This window comes from Crinia signifera, chromosome 6, assembly GCF_055691185.1.
Source record: "Crinia signifera chromosome 6, ASM5569118v1, whole genome shotgun sequence".
NCBI classification, from domain to species: domain Eukaryota; kingdom Metazoa; phylum Chordata; class Amphibia; order Anura; family Myobatrachidae; genus Crinia; species Crinia signifera.
The window spans coordinates 157,424,556-157,445,845 of NC_139222.1; the positions used below are offsets into that span (position 1 = coordinate 157,424,556).

The 21,290-nt window shown below is 45.0% G+C and overlaps 1 protein-coding gene across 12 annotated transcripts in view; it reads left to right on the forward strand.

The window, feature by feature from the left end:
- PTPRT (protein tyrosine phosphatase receptor type T) overlaps positions 1–21,290 on the forward strand; it is a 281,209-nt gene that overhangs the window by 194,875 nt on the left and 65,044 nt on the right. For all 12 annotated transcript variants that reach the window (XM_083147730.1, XM_083147733.1, XM_083147726.1 and 9 more), the window contains exon 7: positions 2,316–2,609. In XM_083147730.1, coding sequence (XP_083003856.1) covers positions 2,316–2,609 — 294 coding nt within the window. The remainder of the gene's footprint in view (positions 1–2,315; positions 2,610–21,290) is intronic.

A 21,290-nucleotide genomic window follows, 5' to 3' on the forward strand; every position in this document is an offset into this window, starting at 1 on the left:
GCATACTCACGTAAAGGGCTTAAAGTGGTCGTGTAGAGGTGGTGGAACTCATTTCCCACCTAATTACCCCCTCCCTCCCATTAGGCAGAGCCAGGTCAGTAATAGGGTTTTTGGCACCCCCCAACCCCCTTCGCTGCACACTAGAATGATTTTCAGTTAGAATAACTGTGCAGGACCAAAGTGAAGGTCGCACTAGTTCTACCTCGCCATTACAGGTGACCATGGGGTAACTGTATGAAGCTTGGAGAAATGGTAACTATCTCCATAAAGAATGTTATGTGCAAGGTGATAATGCTCAAACCAATCAGCTCCTAACTCAATTTACATATTGGAGCTGGGGTACTTGTGTATTATCACAGCGCCCATCGCATCGCATACCTTATTTAGTGGTATGCGATGGCATGCGATGCGATGTGATATTCGCGTTAAATGACCCGGAATGTACAATTAAATATTGCATAGCATCGCATGCCAGCAAATGGCATGCAATGCGATGCAATTTTTAATTGTACAAGCACCCTGATGGGTGCTTGCAATGTTAAATGCACCCCCATTGTCAACGCCAACCCGAAGCGCAGCGAGCCCGCAAGGGGCGGCGGTATGTGTCCTCCGACCTTTTGATATCCCCACTATCCACATCGGCGTAGAGTCGATTGTAGTTAGTGTGGCGAGCGCAGCGAGCAACCTGCCCGAAGTGTGGCGAGTGCAGCGAGCCCCGCGCGGGGATGCGGATTACTTTACATGTATTCCGCGTCCCCTCGTGGGGCTCGCTGCGCTCGCCACGCTTCGGGCTCGGTGGCTTTCTGCACTCGCCACACTATCTAAAATCAACTCTACGCCGTCGTGGATAGTGGGGGTATGAAAAGGTCGGAGGACGCGTACCGCCGCCCCTCGCGGGCTCGCTGCGCTCGCCGTGCTTCCGGTTGGCGTTAATAGTGGGGGTGGCGTTGACAATGGGGGTGCATTTAACATTTTATGCACCCATTAGGGTACTTGTACAATTAAAAATCGCATCGCATGCATCGCATGCTGCTATATTGCATGCGATGAGATGCAGTACGATGAACATCATGGGCGCCGTGATAATACACAAGTATCGGAGCTGTTTGGCTGGTGCTCTATCACCTTGCACATAACGTTCTTTATGGGGATACTTACCACTTCTCCAAGCTTCATACATTTACCCCTCAGTTCCACCCTGTTCCCCCCTCACTTTAAACCCTGATTATGTATGCAATGTAATAACATGGAACATTCTAGGGTTTGACTATGGTTACGCAAACTGGCTACAGTAATAGCGAAGATGCTATGTTTCTTTACATGCAGGACCCTAGCTGAAAGCAGATACGGCCATAACATGTCTGCCATAACAAGCCTGCAAATTTGCTGCCCCACCTCGTTACCTCCTGAAATTGTCCCTTTCTGTCAATCACATTGCAGGACCATTGCCAGACTACACCTGCTTAACACTGCGTTGTCATCCAGACACTGCCGCCTGCTAATTAACATAATTTGATCACATCCTTCCAGGATGAGATCGCAGTTTCACACTTACACCTATATTCAATAACTGTCACAAATAATCCTCCGGTGTATTTTCCCGATGATTTACTTTTTTTTTCTGGCAACCCAATTTGAATTGCTGAAGCCTGTGCCAAGCTTTCGGACAAAAATGGGTCTGTTTTCAGAGATTTTGCTTAGCCTTTCGGGAGCAGGTGAAACAAAGTCCCAGATGAGCCATGGCACGCGCCGGCTTATCGGGGCTAATAAAATAGCCCTGCAGCAAAGCAATTACCATCAACCATTGATCAGGGGTAATTGAATGACGGCCTTAGCGCATGCACGCTGATAGCAATTTCGCACTTCTACCTGGCCTAGTGAATTCGCTCATATGCTGTAAACCTTAATAAAGAACAGTAAGGAGAAAACCCTTAAAATAGTGCAGCCTGGATTATAAGTTTTATTGCCAGACATAATTGCTGCTTTTCTGACAACAGGTTTCTTGCTGTTTATAATGCTAAACATCGGCTCTTGTTTTTTGTAATGCAAAAAGGCAGACATGTCACTCCAAAATGCCACTTGAGGAAACGCTCTCTCCTTGAAAAAAAAAAGAACATAGAAACACTAGATGGAAAGGTTGTCACCTTGCTTCATGGTTGGCATTGCATTGAGAACAATAATAATACACAGGTGACCTCAATGTGTTTATAAATTGGCCGTATTGAAATGTGTTCAGTACAAATACCATAATATGTCATTACACAGTGCATTATCGTTTTGTTAATACTTACATTCTTTTCTCCATTCTATTCCAGAACCACCAAAGCCTATTGCTCCCCCTGAACTTTTAGCAGTGGGAGCCACATATTTGTGGATCAAACCGAATGCCAACTCAATCATTGGCGATGGCCCAATCGTCCTAAAGGAGGTGGAATACCGGACCACGTCAGGCAGCTGGGCAGAGACCCATGTGATGGATGGACCCACCTACAAGTTATGGCACTTAGATCCTGATGTGGAATATGAAATACGTGTCCTATTAACTCGTCCGGGTGAAGGTGGTACAGGACCCCCAGGACCACCACTTACAACTAGAACAAAATGTGCAGGTAGGCTGCATGGTATACTTGTTACGGCTGAGATTATTCTCATTCAACTATGATAAGATACCTTTGTTCTTATATTCCAGAAGTCAGAGTTCAGCGAGGGCATGTGAAATCCATTATGGCCATACAGAATAAGTTAGAAAAATAGGAATTTCCAGCTATATTGGCACATGCGTTTGAGGGGCTGATTTCTCAACAAATGCAATGAGTTGAAAAACTTGTTGAGTATGATAAATGTTCCTCTAGCCAATCAGCATCTAACTGTCATTTTTCAGACACATGACATTACAGGAGCTGATTCCCTACAGCACCATTTAAGTTAGAAAATATTCTATCCCAATAGCCCAGAAGCAAGCTGGGGTTTTGTGTCCAACCTTAAAAAAAGGGGAAACAAATATTGGGTGTGCACCAGAGCCCACAGTGAATAGGCAGAGCTCCAGCTATGCTATGTGAGTATGCCTGGCTTGTCACGTATGTCTGGCTTATCACGTTCAGACTCAGGAGCATTCAGCATCAGCATTCACCTGTGGATCCCATCTTACAGTCCAGCAGAGGTAGGTACGCTGTTGCTTGCTGCAGCACAGGTTGAGTAATACCGTCCTGTCCCCTATTGTAGGTGTTAGCAATAACTGTGAGGAGGCTCTGCAGATACGCAAAGATATTCATTCATATGAGTGTGTTATGGTAGTGTCTTGGGTGTTGGTTGTGCACATAATCACATACATTGGAGGCCATATTCTGATGGAGATTCTGCACATAGCATTGGTCTGGTGCACAACCTGGTGATGCTTCTGATGCTTAAACCCTCAAAAAAGTGTTCTAGTCATTCCAACAAGGTTTTACTAGAATTAGCATAAACTCGCGAACATGACTACAGCCAAAGCTACTTACGATATCCCAGCAGCCGCCAAGTCTGAATCAGCCTCCCAGAATTTGTTTCCGGTAGTCTTTAAAGAAATTTGATGGAAGGAGGGGAAACTGGGCCACTATCTAGAGTCAAAGGTGTGTGAGGATTCTAATGTGCATTGTGTTTTAGGTTGTTAAGTGCTGTCTTTCTTCACATCTCTCAGTTGACATCTCCATCGGGTGTGGTACAAGGTTCCGGCAGTCTGGATCCCGACAGTCATTAGCTCGACATCGGGATCCCGACTGGCCGGACTCAGACAGCGTGGCGAGCACAACAAAGCCCCTTGAAGGCTCACTGCGCTCGCCACACTGCGGGCACAGTGGCTCGCTACACTCGCCACATATCCTATTCTCCCTCTATGGGGGGTCGTGGACCCCCACGAGGGAGAATAGCCGGTGGCCGTCGGGAACCCGAGCATCGGTATTTTAACAGTTGAGATCCCGACGTCGGGACCCCGTCCGGCACCCGTCTCCATCTCACTATCATTGTAGAGTGCCATTTGTCATGCTCTCTCTATTCTTGTCTCTGTTGTTGGAGAGAGTGAGAGCAAGAGAGTGAGAGTATGAGAGAGCGCATTCAGCTCTCCAACTGTATCCATGTACTGATTACAAAGAGGTCTTTGTTCACAACCACTAGGTTTCTGCTGTTTTAAATAGAGGCACACGGTGCCCCTGCATTGCGTTATAATAAATGGTTTTAGATCCACTTTTCATGTATAAATGAGAAACAGGCTGTTTTATTATATGGTTCATATAAGTATTACAAGATGCTGAAAAACTGCTTAAGTATAAAAAAAAACATATAATTATGCAAACATTCAACTATTTTCATGGTAATTTGGCCTTAAAATTACAATGTTAAAGCATTTCATGAATACCAATTACCTTAGCATATATACAGTATAATATACAGTAGTAGCTGCTTGTGTTGCTATTGGTCTTGTTTCAGAATGAATCATACTCACCCCCTCTCTGACATTGTCAGTCTTCTTTGCCATTACACATTTATTTTATACAGTTTGACTTCTCCCTTTATTTGAGTTTATGTCCTCTCTTTATTTGAGACCCTTTCTGACTGTCTTCCATCAGCCTACTGGCAGTGTCCTGTATTTGTCAGTCTGCCATATCATCGCTCTATGTTGTCTTATGCTCTTTCTCTGTCCATTCCCAAATTGGCCTCCATTCCTATCTGTGGCCATTTTTCACCCCATTTCTGGCAGTGTCTATCCAACTTTCTAGTAGTGTCCTGCTTTCTTTCTCTCGCTCTCTCTCTCTCTCTCTCTCTCTCTCTCACTTTTCCACCATCAACCTGTCACATCTCCTTCCCCATACAAGTTGTCTCCTTTTCCCTCTGGCTATCTATGTTCCATTCACTGAATGTATTCGATCACATCTGTGGTTGCATCCTATACCATCTGTAGCTGCATCTCATTTCAATTCTAGTGGCCCTTTCTCCTTCTTTATGATTACTTGGCAGTGTCCACTGTCTAGTCAACTCTTAATCACATAATCGTAGTGTACTTGCCCAGCCCTGAATGTCCCGTATACCATCTTTGTGTCTTCTATTACCTCTCAGATGCCCTCCCCCTCTCCCTGTCTCATCCCCTCTTGGGCTGTGTCCCAATAGCTGAGTTCTATTGCCTTGCTTTGTTTCTGGATATGTCTCTTTCTGCCAATGTCTTGCACCATCTATGGGTGTCTTCCATTATTTCTTACTATCTTATTGCCCCTGTTGCATTACCTCACCCCATCTTTCTTTCATTTCTTCTCTTGGTCTTCGATAAAAAAAACAATTGTGGCATATCCTGCCCATCTTTCTGTCTATAATCCCATCTCTGACTTGTTTCCACTCAATCTAATACCCTTTCTGGCTACATCCCATACAATCTCTGGCTGCATCCAGTGGCACAGAGAGAGTGGGGGCCCTAATTACTCTGGCCCTGGTCTTATGGAGGGACCTAGTGGAGCTGCCGATACCTGGCACACGCCGCTCTTCTCAACCCAACACATGCTGTGCTGTGTGCTGGGATGCAGTGTGGCCAGCGAAGGGCTTAAAGTAAAAAAAAATCTGTATTTTAACCTATGTCTGCATGGCCATGCCTCCCACAAGTAGTTCACACCCCCTGAAAGGTATCTGGGCCCAGCCAGGCTCTCTAATCCCCTGGCTGCATCTCCCTGGTTTATAGCTTCACCTCTCCCAATTTTGACTTCAAAGAATACTGTTGCTTTAGCTGTGACTTTCCCTAATCCAGTGGTTCCCAACTTGGGTGCTGTGGCACCTGGGTGCATCTGGGTACTTGCAGGAGTGTCATGGGTTAGTGCAGGATCAATTCAATTTATGGTAATTGTAATAAGAAAAACCATTGCTGTTTTCTTTCAATGATAAAATATGTGAACAAACAGAAAATAATCCTGTCTCTCACTACTTAACTCAACCTAGGGATGTTATTGTTTATGAATTTATCAATAAGTAACTTTTGGCCTAGGAGTGTCGTGAAAAAAGAAAAACATAGCCAACTCCAGGGATTGCCAACTCCAGTCCTCGAGAGCTCCAGACCACCTAGCAGGTGCACAGGTGCGCTCTTGACTCACTGTCAAATTACAAAAGATCCACAGATAGAGATAATTACTTCACTTGTGATTCTGTGATGAGACCTGGAAAATGTTAACTGTTGGTAGCTCTGGAGGACTGGAGTGGGCTACCCCTGCTCTAGGTGGATGATGTAAGTCCAAAAAGTTTGGTAACCACTGAAGTGCCCCTACTGTATTGCAATGACTCTCCCCATTTCACTTTACTTTCTTCTGTCTCTGACTGTCTCCTGTTCCCTCACTTTGTCTATATCCAGTACACTCTCTGGTTGCCTCTCATGCACACTCTGTGGTCTTTTCTTTCTGTATAGCTTTGCGCTCCTTTTTTTTTTTTTTTTTTGTTTCATCCACTCCATCCATTCCCTTGCTTTATCCAATATTCTTTTTTTGCAATGATCTCCTTTCAGTGTCCCGCAACCTCTTTTTATGCGTTTCATCTCCTTGGTTGATATGTTTAGTCCCCTTTTTTGGAGTATTATTTTCTATGTCCTTTGTCCCTATTTTCAGTCTATTGCTCCTTCCCTCTATTGCCATGTTCTATCCTTTCTCTCTCTGCCTCCCGTCTCTTCTGCTGCTGTTTTCTATCCATTATGTCTTTGTGTATGATCTCCTCTCTTGCTGTGCTATACCCTGCTCTTGCTGTGTTCTATCGCTTTTCTTACTATTATGTCTCATATCCTGTCATTGTGTTCTATGCCTCTCTCCCTCATTCTGTCCCATCCACTCTTGATTGGTTGTACGCCTCAGTCTATCGCTCTCTGTTCCATCCCTCTTGTTGTGTTCTATTATTGCTACAGTATTGCTCTTTTAAGAGCACTGAATATTTAAAGATGAGCCTTGTGTTTTCTGTGCATATTTATAATCACTGCCAGTATATGCAAACCACGTGTACCAATTTACACTTCATGCTTATTGAAAGAGAAGCTTGTTACTTTCTAGAGATACTTTGTATAACAATGCAGTACACAGCACCCAACACTGCAGCTCATAACCACGGTGATACAAAATCATAATGTGTGGTACCAGCCCGAATTATGAATACATGTTTATTATCAGGATGCAGGTATTAATATGGATGTAAAATCCTGCTTATCTGTATGTACATTTTTTTGGCATGCACATATTTAAATGTAATGTGTATATATATATATATATATATATATATATATATATATATACATATATATACGTATGTATATATATATATATTGGTATGTGCATGAACTGTTTGTTAAAGGACCCTGAATAGTTAAACACCTGCAGCTACTGCCTCCCTTTCCTCATTTCCCCTGGATCTGTGCTGCAGGAAAGGGAGGCGTTTGGGCTGGATCCCTGCAGGTAAAATGAGGTGTTTTTATTGTAATGAAGGGAGTGTAGTACCGCGTATTTCTGCGGAGAGCCGATGCACCATACCGCGTACAACACAATGTCTTCTCCCCAGGAAACCTTCGTCTCTCACAGACCCACCCCCATTCCACTATGTGATTGAGAATATGATTTCCTCCTAATTATACAGTGGGCTTAAGGAAACTGCTTCCTTAACCCATTGAAAATGAGTGAAAACAGGCATTGCTATTGTTCTTATATGGTGTTTTGTATAATATATAGGGTTACATGTACATTGACTGTTCATGTGTTTACTATAATTACGAGATAGCATACATTTTTGACAGGTATGAATTTTAATAAGTATTCCTGAGGGAATGAGCTTGTTTTGGTGTAGACAGGAATGTAATGTGTATATGGAAAATGCACATAACTGCAGGTATATACAGAGTATACCTTGTTTCAAAAATTTGAATATTATCCTAATTAGTGTCAGGCAACTAGAGTATAAATGAATAAATCTATTGATAAAATGATGGGATATATGTGACCTAAGTAGTATAAAAGAAGTATAATTATATCATTACGCTCATGCAGTGGCATAGCTACATATGTTGCAGACCCCGCAGTGGCTTGGGTAGCGGCGCCAGTGGGGTCTGTGGTGGACGCCGCTGGCTGAACTGACAGACGACCCAGGCAGCAGTGAGCACTGTGCTGGTCCCGCCCAGTACATATCCAATGAGCAGTTCAAATTGAATGGGCGGGTCCCCCGCTTTGTGCATATGTAATTTGCGCGCCCCTTCTTGGGGGGGGGGGGGGTTTGTCAGGGGAGAAAAAATTCTAGCTACGCCACTGCACCCATGCCCACTCTGGTGGCACTTGGGGAGTTATTCTGGTTCACTCGCAAAGGCACAATCACTCTCTAATGGACAAAACCATATGCACTGCTGTTGGGGCTGATGTAACATGTGCAGAGAGAGTTAGATTTGGGTGTTTTATTGTTTCTGTGCAGGGGAAATACTGGCTGCTTTATTTTTACATTGCACTATAGATATCAGTTTGAAGTACAAACCCCACCCAACTATATCTGCACATGTTACATCAGCCCCACCTGCAGTGCACGGGGTTTTGTCCATTAGAGAGTGATTGTGTCTTTGCGAGTGAACCAGAATAACCACCTAAGTACTACTTGATAATGAGATTCTTGCCATCCACCTTACAAGCATGTTAGGGTCCTTCTGATGTAATTTCCTGCTCTCCTGAGAGTAAGGTAAACCAGAAGTCTTCTGGGCATCCTGGTGAAGGTGGCAGCAAATACTGTCAATAGTGAATAATGGACAAAGAGATGGAAGATTGTTCACAAGAAGTTTGTTGGCACTGCAGCCTTAGAGCACTCAGATGCACTCCATTTAAAAACTCATAGAGATACTATTAAAAGTGTACAAACTGTAATGTATGGTTTGATATAGGATGTTGACAGTCACCATGTCAACATAGTTACAAAATCGACAGTTAACATGCTGACATTTACTGTTGGTAGACTATAACTTCATATGGTAGGTACACTGAGCTTACCTTGTTAGTCAGCTTGGGGCCTGCCTGGCGTTACTCAGCCTTAAGCGTGTCGCAGACCCTTTTGGTTCAATGGCAGTTGATCGATGGGTGTGAGCGCTGCCAGCTGGTGCACAAAGTAATTGATGGTGTGTCCCTGTTGCAAGTAAAACTAAATTTATTTGTAAACTGACGGTGGGTTTCTGAGATTGTGTATATGAACGAAGGAGGTAGTCAGAACTGCACATTGCAATTTTTGTTTACTTAGATGCAAGTGAAATAAACATATACATGATAAAAATGTGCCATGCTGTTCCTCCACATGCGCAGACCTTTAAACATTGGAAATGTATGTAAATATGGAATTTACATACTGGGTGTCGCTGAACTAGGCCCAGATTCAGTTCTCCAGTAAGGCGGAAAGCTTCTCTCAGCAGCTGGTTGTTGCAGTACTTCAAAATCTTCATTTTAATTCAATTGCTTTTTCAAGGAGAAATATGTATGCAAATCATGCACTTCATAAGCTATTCCAGCAATTAGTTACTTAATAAACTTAAGGTAAATCAGAGTTAAAAGTTGAATTTCACTTGTGCTTCATTTTAGCTCTGCTGCAGTATTTTACAAATAAATAAGGCTTAAATGATGTATAGTTTTCCTGCATAGCTACAATGTAATGATGTTTATTAGCCAAGATCCTTACACAAGGCTGCAAGGTACAGCCATTTCTCCTCACTGACCTCAGACATGTATCTCATTACGTGCAAACCATTGTTTAACGGAAAAAATGTTAGTATTATTGATGTCCCTCTTTGTAATTTGCATAAGCGCACAAATAACATCATCTGCTCTCCTGTTAGCATTTAAAAGGACATTTTACCTATTTATTTTTTATTAATTTGTCTATTGAATGTCAGTGTTTGCATACAGGAGAACTGGAACATGCCACTGTTAAGTGTCATTGTGTCTGCTTTGGGGAATAAGTGGCGTAACTCCTGGAGGTAACAGAAGTGTACGCCTCCAGGTAACAGGAGGGGTGTCAGGCAGGGGCGAACTTAGGTGTCAAGCCGCCCCTAGGCACATTGTTTGCCCCCCCCGACCTTTTTTCTTTTTATGGGTATTATTAGGTTATAATCATTAATATTTCCCCTCCCCCCTTGTGTCACCCAGGTCCCCCTTCCCCCTGGTGTCAGCCATGTCCCCCTTCCTCTCTGTTTCAGCCATGTCCCCCTTCCCCTGTGTGTCAGCCATGTCCCCCTTCCCCTGTTTCAACCATGTCCCCCTTCCCCTGTGTCAACCATGTCCCCTTTGCCTGTGTCAGTCATGTCCTGTGTGGTTGTCACATACCATTCAGTCTGGATGCTCGGGCTGCTGCTACTTGAAGCTCCTGATCAGGTCTGGATGATGAGTGCTCCCACCAGGGGAGTGGGAGTCGCTAAGTTGTTCCACCAGCTCGGTGTCAATAATCAGGACAGTATCAGCGCTGGGGATGGCACCGGGTGAGTGAGCCGCTAAACCCATCGCTGTGTCATACTATTATCTCTGGGGCCGGTGCTGGGGGATGGAGCTCTGAGCTGGTTAGTGCCGATGTAAGGGGTAGCCACCAATTCCATTGTCCACCCCACTGTGTCTCTTGATCAGGGGAGGGGAGAGCCGTAAAGTGCAGTGTCGTCATGCACCCCCCCTTGCTGGGACTGTCGGTCAGTACTACAACCGGTGGGCGGCGGCCTGGTGACAATGACAGTGCCGTGGGTGTGTGGCAGGTTGTCTCCTGCTCAGCGCTCACATCATGCACTGGCAGAGGGTAAGGGTGGATCAGACCATCGCCGCTGATTCACTGTAAAAAAAAAGTGGGTGCAGGGGTTTGTCTGTGCCTTGCCGCCCCCAGCAGGTGCCGCCCATAGGCACGTGTAGACGTGATGGTACGTTTTAGTGTTTATGTTGACTGTGTTGACATTAGGTTGAAAAAAAAGGAAAAAAAAAACATGTTGACTTTTTTGCTGTCGACCTTACCCATGTCGACTCAATGACCCTATTGACCTTACCCATGTCGACCTATACTCATATCGACCTTACCCCTGTCGACCTAATGACCCTGTTGATCTTATGACCTTGTCGACCTAACCCATGTTGACCTAGACTCATGTAGCCCTTCCTGCATGTCGACCTAGACACATGTCAACCTAAATCCATGTCGACCTAATGGTGTCGACCTAATGACTGTCTAACAACTTGCTGGTAAACAACTGATCCACACCCCTCTGTCACATACACACACACACAGCACCCCCTTCTCTCTGTTTCACATACACACAGAGTACCCCCTCTCACACACAGCACCAGACCCGCACCCCCCAACCCCAAACACTACTATCTCTTTCACACCCAGCATCTCAGTAGTGGGAGGCTCGGGTAACCCTTTGGATTGTTGCACAGGAAAGGTCGGGTCTTAGCGGCAGGGTGCAGCGCACAGGTGTGGACTCGGATGCCACACTGACACTCCGCCAATCAATGCCCTCTCCAGCGGCGGCTCCAGGAATGTGCCACCGGCTATTTCGAGTCACACTGCTGCACTGCTGTTCCAAGCTAGCAGCACCAGGAAGTGCCCGCCAGCTGTAGTAGCATCGCATCCTATTTCCTGTACAGCAGTGCGAGGGCTGAGGGCCTATGGGGCTAGCCGAGGGGCCTATAGACCTGGCCTCACTTGTGTGTGCGTGCCCCAGGACGACTGCCCTTTTTGCCCCTACTTGGATCCGGCCAAACCACTGCTATTTTCAAGTCTCCTACTGGACTGCGAGCCAATAGGAGCTTACAGTTTAGCAGCCACCAATGCTGCTTCTGATTGGCTGCTGGACCGCAAGCGCCTATTGGCTCGTTGTCCAGCGGGAGACTTGAAAATAGCAGCGGATGGACCTGCTTTGTGTCCAGACTCCTGCGCCGCCTGGCCATGGCTCTCACAGCCTGGGGGGAGTGGGCAAGGGAGTAGGCGAGCTGGGCGGGAGGCAGAGTTTGTGGTGCAAGGCTCCGGCACCATGTGAACTTTCAGCGCCTGGAGCTCCGGCCCCACCCTCGCTACGCCCCTGAATTCAGGTACAGGTTTCAACATAGAAGTGCTCCCTCAAAGCCTAACATAGAACAAAAGACTTCTATACCTTTTACCACCTGCCCCTCTTCTAGTGAGATCATAGCCAAATCTTTGCTGATTGGCTGACCAGTTAAATCTGTTTCCATCCCAGTACTGCTCATATAATTTAAATGTAAGTACAAATAACTGTACATAATGTCCTTTGTGTAATAACTACATAAAATATGGCATGCTCAGTAACCCCCATTACTTAAGCTATAACATGAATGTAAATACAACATAGCTGAAAGTATTGATTGGTTAGATACCAATTCACACATCCTAGTGATTCCCTAATTGCACCTAACAGCAGGTATATTTTTGTGATTTCTAAAGTATTTAGTTATTGTATAAATATAATTTTTTGTCAAACTAGATAACCTATGTTTAAGGTCCTTGTTCTCTGTTTGCAGTATGATTGTACCTTTCAGTCAGATGGCTGTCTGCCTATCCCTACATACCTTTCTGTATTGAGTGCCAGCTTCACATGTCCAAGCAATCAATATACAGCCACATACTGTACAAACAATTTTGCTTATGAATACCTGTTAATTGTGTCTCCTGGGCACAGGATGTCCTCAGAGATATACATTCTAATGAACTACACCTAAGCTCTTCCTCTGAGTGGAATTAATATTCGACTGATCTATGTGGAGCAGATTTATAACCTAATTTCAAAAGAAAATTGAAACAAGTCCTAATCTGACTATAACCTCTCCACTTAAAGTATAATGTACTCATGACATCTCTAGAAAGTTATATAAAAATAAACTTAAAGTAATTTGCGTATAAATGTAGTACAACATTTAGACTCTGTTGGCTTTGTTACTACAGCTTCATGTTGCTTCAGGTGCACACATTTGTATGTTTCCTTAGGCAATCATGTGTGTCTCTCTTTTTTTCTAAAATATGCTCATTTTAGTACTTGTCAGTGCCAGTTGCATGCACACTAAAGCAACCCCCCTGACATGATTATCATCCATGAATCATGATACAAATTACACTCTACATTTTACTTGAGCAACAGGTGCATTTGTGAAAAGCAGCTCTTTTATTATCAAAGATGTGCGCAGACCCCCATGTTTTGGTAGTGGCAAAACCACCCCCAAGTTTTTAGATTTTGGATCTGCACCTGTATTTCCTAAAATGCATTATAAAAAAGCTACAGCAAAGTAATATCATTTGGATTTTTCATCCAGAATTATTAACATCAATTTTCAGTAATTTTCAGTGTGAAATGGCAAATAAAAACACAAAGCAGGCACTTACATGCAATTTAAAACACACAAGATTTTTTTTGATCCAAGATCAGAACTTGAGAGGGAACCCTAAGCTTCTACTCAGTTAACTCAGAACCCCAAAGTGACCCAAGCCAGTACCCTGGTCAACTCATAACCCCTGAAGTTTGGGTGTGTTCAGTGTTCGACTAAACCGCTCAAGTCCAATGGAATAATGAAGTAGAATAGAAGTTAAGCTCCTTTGCAGTGTCAGCTGGTGAATAACTAATAGTTGTCCGTTAGACTAGGGCGAGTCAGTATTGCCCCAACATTGACATAATGTACTTTTAGGAAGCTTGTCATAGATTGTGCAGTGTCCCTTCTTGGGCTATATTATATGTTTCAATGTTAAAGTAACCAATCCTAATGTGATTATTAGGGAATATGTGCTCAACATTTCTAAAGTTACCTGCGGCCTTGAGATAACAAACCCACAGAAACACACTTGCTAACTAGGTACTCTTTACCTAGAACGGCGCCCACGATTGAAATCGCGGGCATCGCGGGTAAAATCGCGGTAATCGCGGGCATCGCGGGTAAATCGCGGGTAAATCGCGGGTACATCAAAATCGGGTACCCGCGATTACCGCGATTTTCCCATAGAGAACAATGTTAAAAAGCCTGATTGACCGCGATTTTAGCGTTAAATGCCTCAATGCCCGCGATTTTCCCATAGGAATCAATGTTAAATGGGCTACAGAGCCCAAATAGCCCCAATTAACCCTTAAATGTCCCCCCAATTTTTGTACGCCACCCCACGATCCACGCCAACCCGAAGCGTGGCGAGCGCAGCGAGCCCGCGAGGGGCGGCGGTACGCGTCCTACGACCTTTTCATGCCCTACTATCCACGTCGGCGTGGAGTTGAGAATAGAATAGTGTGGCGAGCGCAGCGAGCCACCGAGCCCGAAGCGTGGCGAGCGCAGCGAGCCCCGCGAGGGGAGGCGGATACCTTCACAGGTAAGCGCGTCCCCTCGCGGGCTTCACAGGTGTCCGGGTCGCCACGGACACCTGTGAAGCCCGCGAGGGGACGCGCTTACCTGTGAAGGTATCTGCGTCCCCTCGCGGGGCTCGCTGCGCTCGCCACGCTTCGGGCTCGGTGGCTCGCTGCGCTCGCCACACTATTCTATTCTCAACTCCACGCCGACGTGGATAGTAGGGCATGAAAAGGTCGTAGGACGCGTACCGCCGCCCCTCGCGGGCTCGCTGCGCTCGCCACGCTTCGGGTTGGCGTGGATCGTGGGGTGGCGTACAAAAATTGGGGGGACATTTAAGGGTTAATGGGCTCTGTGGCCCATTTAACATTGATTTCTATGGCCAAATCGGGTGGATTGAGGCATTTAACACTAAAATCGGGTCCATCGCGGCTTTTAACATTGCTTCCTATGGGAAATCGGGAGCATCGCGTCGCGGGCATCGCGGGTACGTTTATGGCCGGCCGCGACGCGACCGACGCGATTTTTCAGGTTTAACATGGTTTTCAATGGGAAAATCGCGGGCATCGCGTCGGTCGCGTCGCGGGCAGGCATAAATGTACCCGCGATGCCCGCGACGGGCGCCGTTCTAGGTAAAGAGTACCGCTAACTATAAGAAATAAAGTTGCTATCATCCCCATTTGTTCTGTCCCAAACTTTTCCTCTCACTTTATCCACATATAGCCTGCACTATGGTAGAGACAGGACAAGCCTTTTTTTAATGACAGTGTCCTTAGTCTTGTATTATGTGTCTGTCTCTGAGGCCAAACGGTTCAGCCAGTAAAGAGCCACCTGCCACGGTGTGATTTCAGCATGCGCTCCAATGCTTAAAGAGTCAGGGCTGCTCGGTAAAGATAAAGGATGCAGAGACAGGTAGCACACAGTCTGTGCATAAACACACATCAAGGGCAGTGCCAGCTCGCTTATTGTATAATGCATGAGGTGGCCAGCTATTGAAGTGTGGACAGAGCGGCTTAAATATCCCCAACTATGCTAAACTCTCTCAGTTAAATTACATTCTTCTGTTTATTTTTTATTTTTTTAATCTTTTATTTCTGTTATTTTTTTCACATTTCCATCCCTCGGTTCACTCTGTTCCTCTTGTAACCATCCTTCTAGCCCTTTAGGAAAGCTTTAAAAAAAATGTTCCTGTATTTGCACCTCTGTTTTATTGATCTTGGGAACTGATTCAGAGCTAATGGTACAGATGCTGCATTATGATATAGAATAGAATAGAATAGAATCAACTTTATTGGCCATGTATGCTTGCGCACACTAGGAATTTTTTGTGGATTTACAGTGCAGCATCAAGCAGGGATGAAGGAGGGGGGGGGGCAGCAGCTGTGTAAAAATAAGCAAAAGCTGCATAAGCAGGATAAGTGAAAGGATGCCCACTGCTGGCTTCTCCGCTCTGCTGCTGCGTCCAAAGAGGCCGCACTGTCAACTGCGTGAAAATCTAACTCTCAGGTAACTCAGGATGTCTGAGTGAAGCTGCATCCAAGGATTCAGAATGCCACCCAGCCCAACTATGCTTCCCACACCAGCAGCGTCAAAGTCTTGCTGCGGCTTGTGGAAAACTGTGGGCCACATTGCAGGATCAGATCTGCGCATAAGCAGTGTGGCTTCTGCGCATGTCCAGGTCATTAAACATTGGAGAGTTACATAAATATCAGGTTTGAGGAAATCTCTGAATCTGGCCTGTAGCCTTCTATGGTAATTTCTCCATTCAGCTATTGTCCTGTGCAAACCTTACAGACTCTTATTTCAGCATTCTCTACCCCTCCCTTTCCCTATCACCACTTCTACTTCCACTCATTCATTTTTGTGATCTATCACCCAGGTCTCTCACTCCTCTTTTGTTTTCTACCTTGCGTTCTCTGCCCGTTTGTGCTTTGGTATGCATTGTTCTGTTAGTTACACCACTAATTCTTCTTTGTAGCTTTTCTTTCTATTTTAAACCATTTTTCTACATCATTCTTCAATCGTGCTTTTTCCTTTCAGCACTTTGTTTCATTCTCCCTGTCCTTTTTTATTATTATTTCACTTTAGCCACTCTCTTTCTTCCCCTCAGTATGTTGCTCCCTTTCCGTACACTGCTGCCTCTGTTTTTTCCACCCTTGCAAGTTATGGATTCCTTGCACGCTCCGAGCTGGACAGATTTTTTTTCTTTGCGTACTCTGTAGCTCCCTCTTCCATGAGTCAGCTCGGAGAGCTGCGGCCCCTTTGTCTGAGGCTGCGAATATGTCATGATGAAAATGTAATCACACTGAAAATAAGACACACAATTTTTCCAGGGACAGAGCAAAATAAATGAAGCGGAAAGTGTATGATAATGTGCGGAAATGACTTGGATCCAACTGCATTCGGCGTGGATTTAAATAGGCTATAGGAAGATTTGGCTGTTAACCCTTCTCACAGAGTGTGTTGTCTTTAGTTACTGTGGCTCAGTCCTTATGGGCTGCAAAGGGACAGATAAAGTGGTATGTTTTTTGTCTAAAATCAGGTGTGCACACATAAACACAACCCTTTATGTGGTGCACTCTGCATAACCACTGTAGGGAGTGTGTTGCAGGCACAATGACCAACATTTACCAGAAAAAAAGTTCTGGTCATCTACTATTAACCATGATAAATCCCATATTACTTGTATCCTTCATTAAATGTATGCCATCATCCAATCCACATAGTGTACAGTACGTTGCATGTTGCTGACCAACTCCCGCAATTACCCTGATGTACCCTTTATATACATGCCTCCCAACTTTTTCCTGCATCGAAGAGGGACCCCAATTTTTTTTTTTTTTGGGAGGGGGGGGTGGTCTAGCGATGTGGGGCCGTGGTCTATTTCTGTGAGGCCACGCCCCATTTTCACAGCTGTGGTGGAATGGCTAGTGGCTCTCTGAGCAGCTGGCTATGTCCCCAGCCCCACAGGCTGCAGAATAAACGTCAGTTCTGCAGCCTGTGGGGCTGGGCAGATAGTGACATGGGGCGACAGGGGGGGACACCGAACTGTGGGCGGGATGTGGAAAGGTGTCAAAAAACCGGGATGTTCCCGCGAAAAGTGGGACAGTTGGGTGGTACTCCCCCCCCCCCACACACACACACACACACACACACTAAATGTACTTTATCCTACAGTATGTCCCTAAGTCACCCATTAAATATACATCCATCCTCCTTAACTTTCTTGATGGTGTCATGCAGCAGCAGCAGTCTTCTTCAAGCATGGTCTGCCTTTATTCAGCTCTGCAAGGCAGATGTTTACATATACAGTGCCTGCAGCTCAGTAATAACCACACACACAGAAGAAGAATGCCTATTTTACAGTATCTAGATTCTAATATATTTTTTTATCTTTCAATCCAAGTTGATAGATTGCCAGCGACAATAGGTAGTACCTGATATTATCACAAGCAAGAATACATTTATATGTAAATACAACTGTTTAACATCAAAATAGTAGGAAAGAAGGCAGAAACTGCTTCTAGTATGAAACAGGGGTCAGATAGTATTTTTTGTCCATTTATCATTGTCTCTGTGAGGTCACTGATTCCTAGTTAATTTGTAAATTGCACACCAGTGCTTCAAAATAAAAACATCATTATTATAATTTTTAATTATTTAATACTTTTCCTTGTGTTACCTCTGTCACCTATTTGTGACAGCACTGACACAATATATACTGTAGCACCCACATATCCCCTTTCCTGGCACTCCATTTATGAAGAGTTTCCCATAAGCTAGTAAGGTTTTTATCAAACAGAGCAGAAAAGCCTGTCCCAGCAGCTACCTTTTCTGGAACATCTTCTGTGATGTCATGTGGTCACCGCCAGTGTAGTGAAGAAGAGCCAATAAGAGGAGCAGGCTCTGTGCATGCTGAAGACAGGGTTAGAGGGGGATGTAGGGACACAGAGAGGAGGGCAGCTACTGGAGGGACACAAGGTGTGTAACTGCTGAGGAACATGAGCAGTTAGCTGGTGGAGTGACAGAGACAGATATCTGCATGGGTAGCACTACTGTGGACATTATGTGTATAAGGGGCACTACTATATAGTGTAATTTGAATAAGGGGCACTACTACATAAAAAAAGGGGAACTACTATGTGGGGCAATAGGAATCAGGGACACCACATGCGGTGTAATGTGAATATGATTGTGCTACTCTGTGGCATAATTTTAATTGGAGTTACTATTGTGTGGCCACACCGCTTTCTTGTGGGACCACTATCCCTTTATTGAAGGTAGGGCACAAATGTTTAGTGTACAGGGGATGCCAAAACCCCGGCACTGGCCAGGGCTTTGACTAATGAGGGTGTGTGGGTGTCAGTGTCAGGGGAAATGAGTTCTCTCACTTCTCCAGGACCACTTTAAGCCCGGTTATATGTTTTTTTATTTATTGATCAAAATTAACTATATATGTTTTAGACTAGTTTATTTACTTATAGTCATTCTGTGCATCCTTGTCAAATTTATATTTTTGGTTTTGTATGAGGTTCAGCTCCTCTGTCCTGAAAGCAGCAGACTGCAAATTGTAAATGTATTTCTATATTGCCTCATATTTTGGTTTGTGTTAGCGCAGTGGTCAGGGAACTCGGTCCTCATTACCCCACACAGTGCATGTTTTGCTGGTAACCCAGCAGGTGCACAGGTGTACTAATTACTCACAGACACATATTATAAGGTCCGCAGGTGGAGTTAATTATTTCACTTGTGATTCTGGGGGTTATTCTAGTTCATTCTTTCTGACAAAATCCTTCTTATATGGACAAAACCATGTGCACTGCGGGTGGGGCAGATGTAACTTGTGCAGAGAGAATTAGATTTGGGTGGGGTTTTTCTTCAAAGTGAGATCTATATTGCAGTGTAAAATAAAGCAGTCAGTATTTTCCCTGCACAGAAACAAAATAACTCACCCAAATCTAATTCTATCTGCACATGTTACATCTGCCCCCCTGCAGTGCACATGGTTTTGTCCATCTAAGAAGGATTTTGTCAGAAAGAATGAACTAGAATAAACCCCTCTGTGAGGAGACCTGCAAAACATGCACTGCGTGGGGTAATGATGACCGAGTTCCCTGACCACTGTGTTAGCGCCTTATAAATTGTTGATTGTTTAGCTTTCTATCAAACCTTTAACTCTAGAGACTTACCCCATTAACACCCAGATTACTTTGTTACCCTTAGGTTGGTGTAGGAGAGATTGCTGGTAGGATGGTAACATTTTGGATTGTGTTTAGGAATGGATTACAGAGATTAGAATGCGAAGATGTTATAGACATTCGTATGGAATGATAAACATAGTCTGGGTGCTTGGTCTAACCACATTTAATATAATATATACATATGTGTGTCAATAATATAGGTCTGAAGGTTTGCAAATGTCCTTCTAGTTCAGAATGTGTACTTGCTAGGGTTGTTCTACTGCCGTATTTGTACATACTGTATTAGAGTTTATAAATTATGTATGTGCAATCAAATGGCTTTCTAAAGGTCAACTGAGAGTAGATGAGCATTTAAGTGTCTTGCAGTATTGCCTTAATGATCTTTTTCAGACCTTTCTCCGCATTGCCTATAACTTAAATGCATATGTAGCTTACTCATTGCTGTCTTTCCCATTGGTCTTAATGGGCACTTGCCCAGGGTCCCGAGGATCCAAGGGGCTCACCTCAATGGAGAAGACTGCACTGCCCAGTAGAGCTGCTGCTGGAAGTATGTAGCGCTGCGCTATTTGCCGAACGGAAAGTTGATTTTGAAAAGACTAAACCTGATGCTGATTGGTTGAATTCTCTCAGCCAACAGCATCCGGACAGTCTTTTCAAAATCAGCAGCGCTTCCCACCCCCTGGAAAATAGCACTATAGGCTCCCAGCTGCCGCTGCCCGGACCCTGGTGCAGAGGCAGCTCTCCTATGTCAGTGCCCCCAGCTGGTGTGAGAGCGGCAGTGATAGTGAGTGTGTGCTGCTCCTCCCACTGCTGTGGCCATAGAGATCAGGATGCAGCGGCAGCAGGTATCCCAGAGTCTCCTCTCCCCCCTGCCCCTCACACATCAGCCAAAGCACTGGTTGGGGACTCAGTGATCTGGCCCCCGCTGCCCATACACGCCGCTCTGCCCACGCCTCTCTGCCCGGAAAAGGCAGCTAAGATAACGGCAGCTAGGGGAGAGGAAGGGGGGGGGGGCAGGAAGTGCCACACAGTCGGGGAGAGAGGGAAACGCAAGCCTGGGATCACATTGAGCAAGCTGAGGATCACGCCACTGAAGAGTCCAGACAGCAGCGACTGGAAGCTCGCAGTGCTATTTGCCGGGAAAAGCTGCTGATTTTAAAAAGACTGGCTGGACGCTGATTGGCTGAAAATTCAGTTTGGCGGGAAACAGCACCTAAAGAAAGGGAGCTGATTTGGCTCCAAATACAGATACTGCTGGGATACGGTCATTGGGTCTACAGCAAGTTGGTCAACAAGCCTAGGGTTAACACCGTTAGGTCGACATGGGGATAGGTCAACATGGTTCTAGGTCAACATGGGTCAAGGTCGACATGGGTTTAGGTTGACAGGTCATTAGGTCGACACAAGCATTAGGTTGACAGGGTCTAGGTCTACAGTCAAAAGGTCGGCATGGGTTTTTCACTGTTTTTTGAGCTGACGTATGCCGACAGGCGGTATTTCATGCCATACCTTCCACTAGGGTGTGGTGGGAGAATAAAATAGTGTGCCGAGCACAGCGATGCACCGTGCCTAAAGCATCATGAGTGAAGCGAGCGATGCGAGAGGATGCGGTGCATTGGAAACTGTGTCCATGTTGACTTTGTAGACATCTGGGTAAAAAAACTGTGAAAACCCCATGTCGACCTTTTGACTGTCGACCTAGACGCTGTTGACCTAATACTTGTGTCGATCTAATGACCTGTCGACCTAGACCCATGTCGACCTTGACCCATGTCAACCT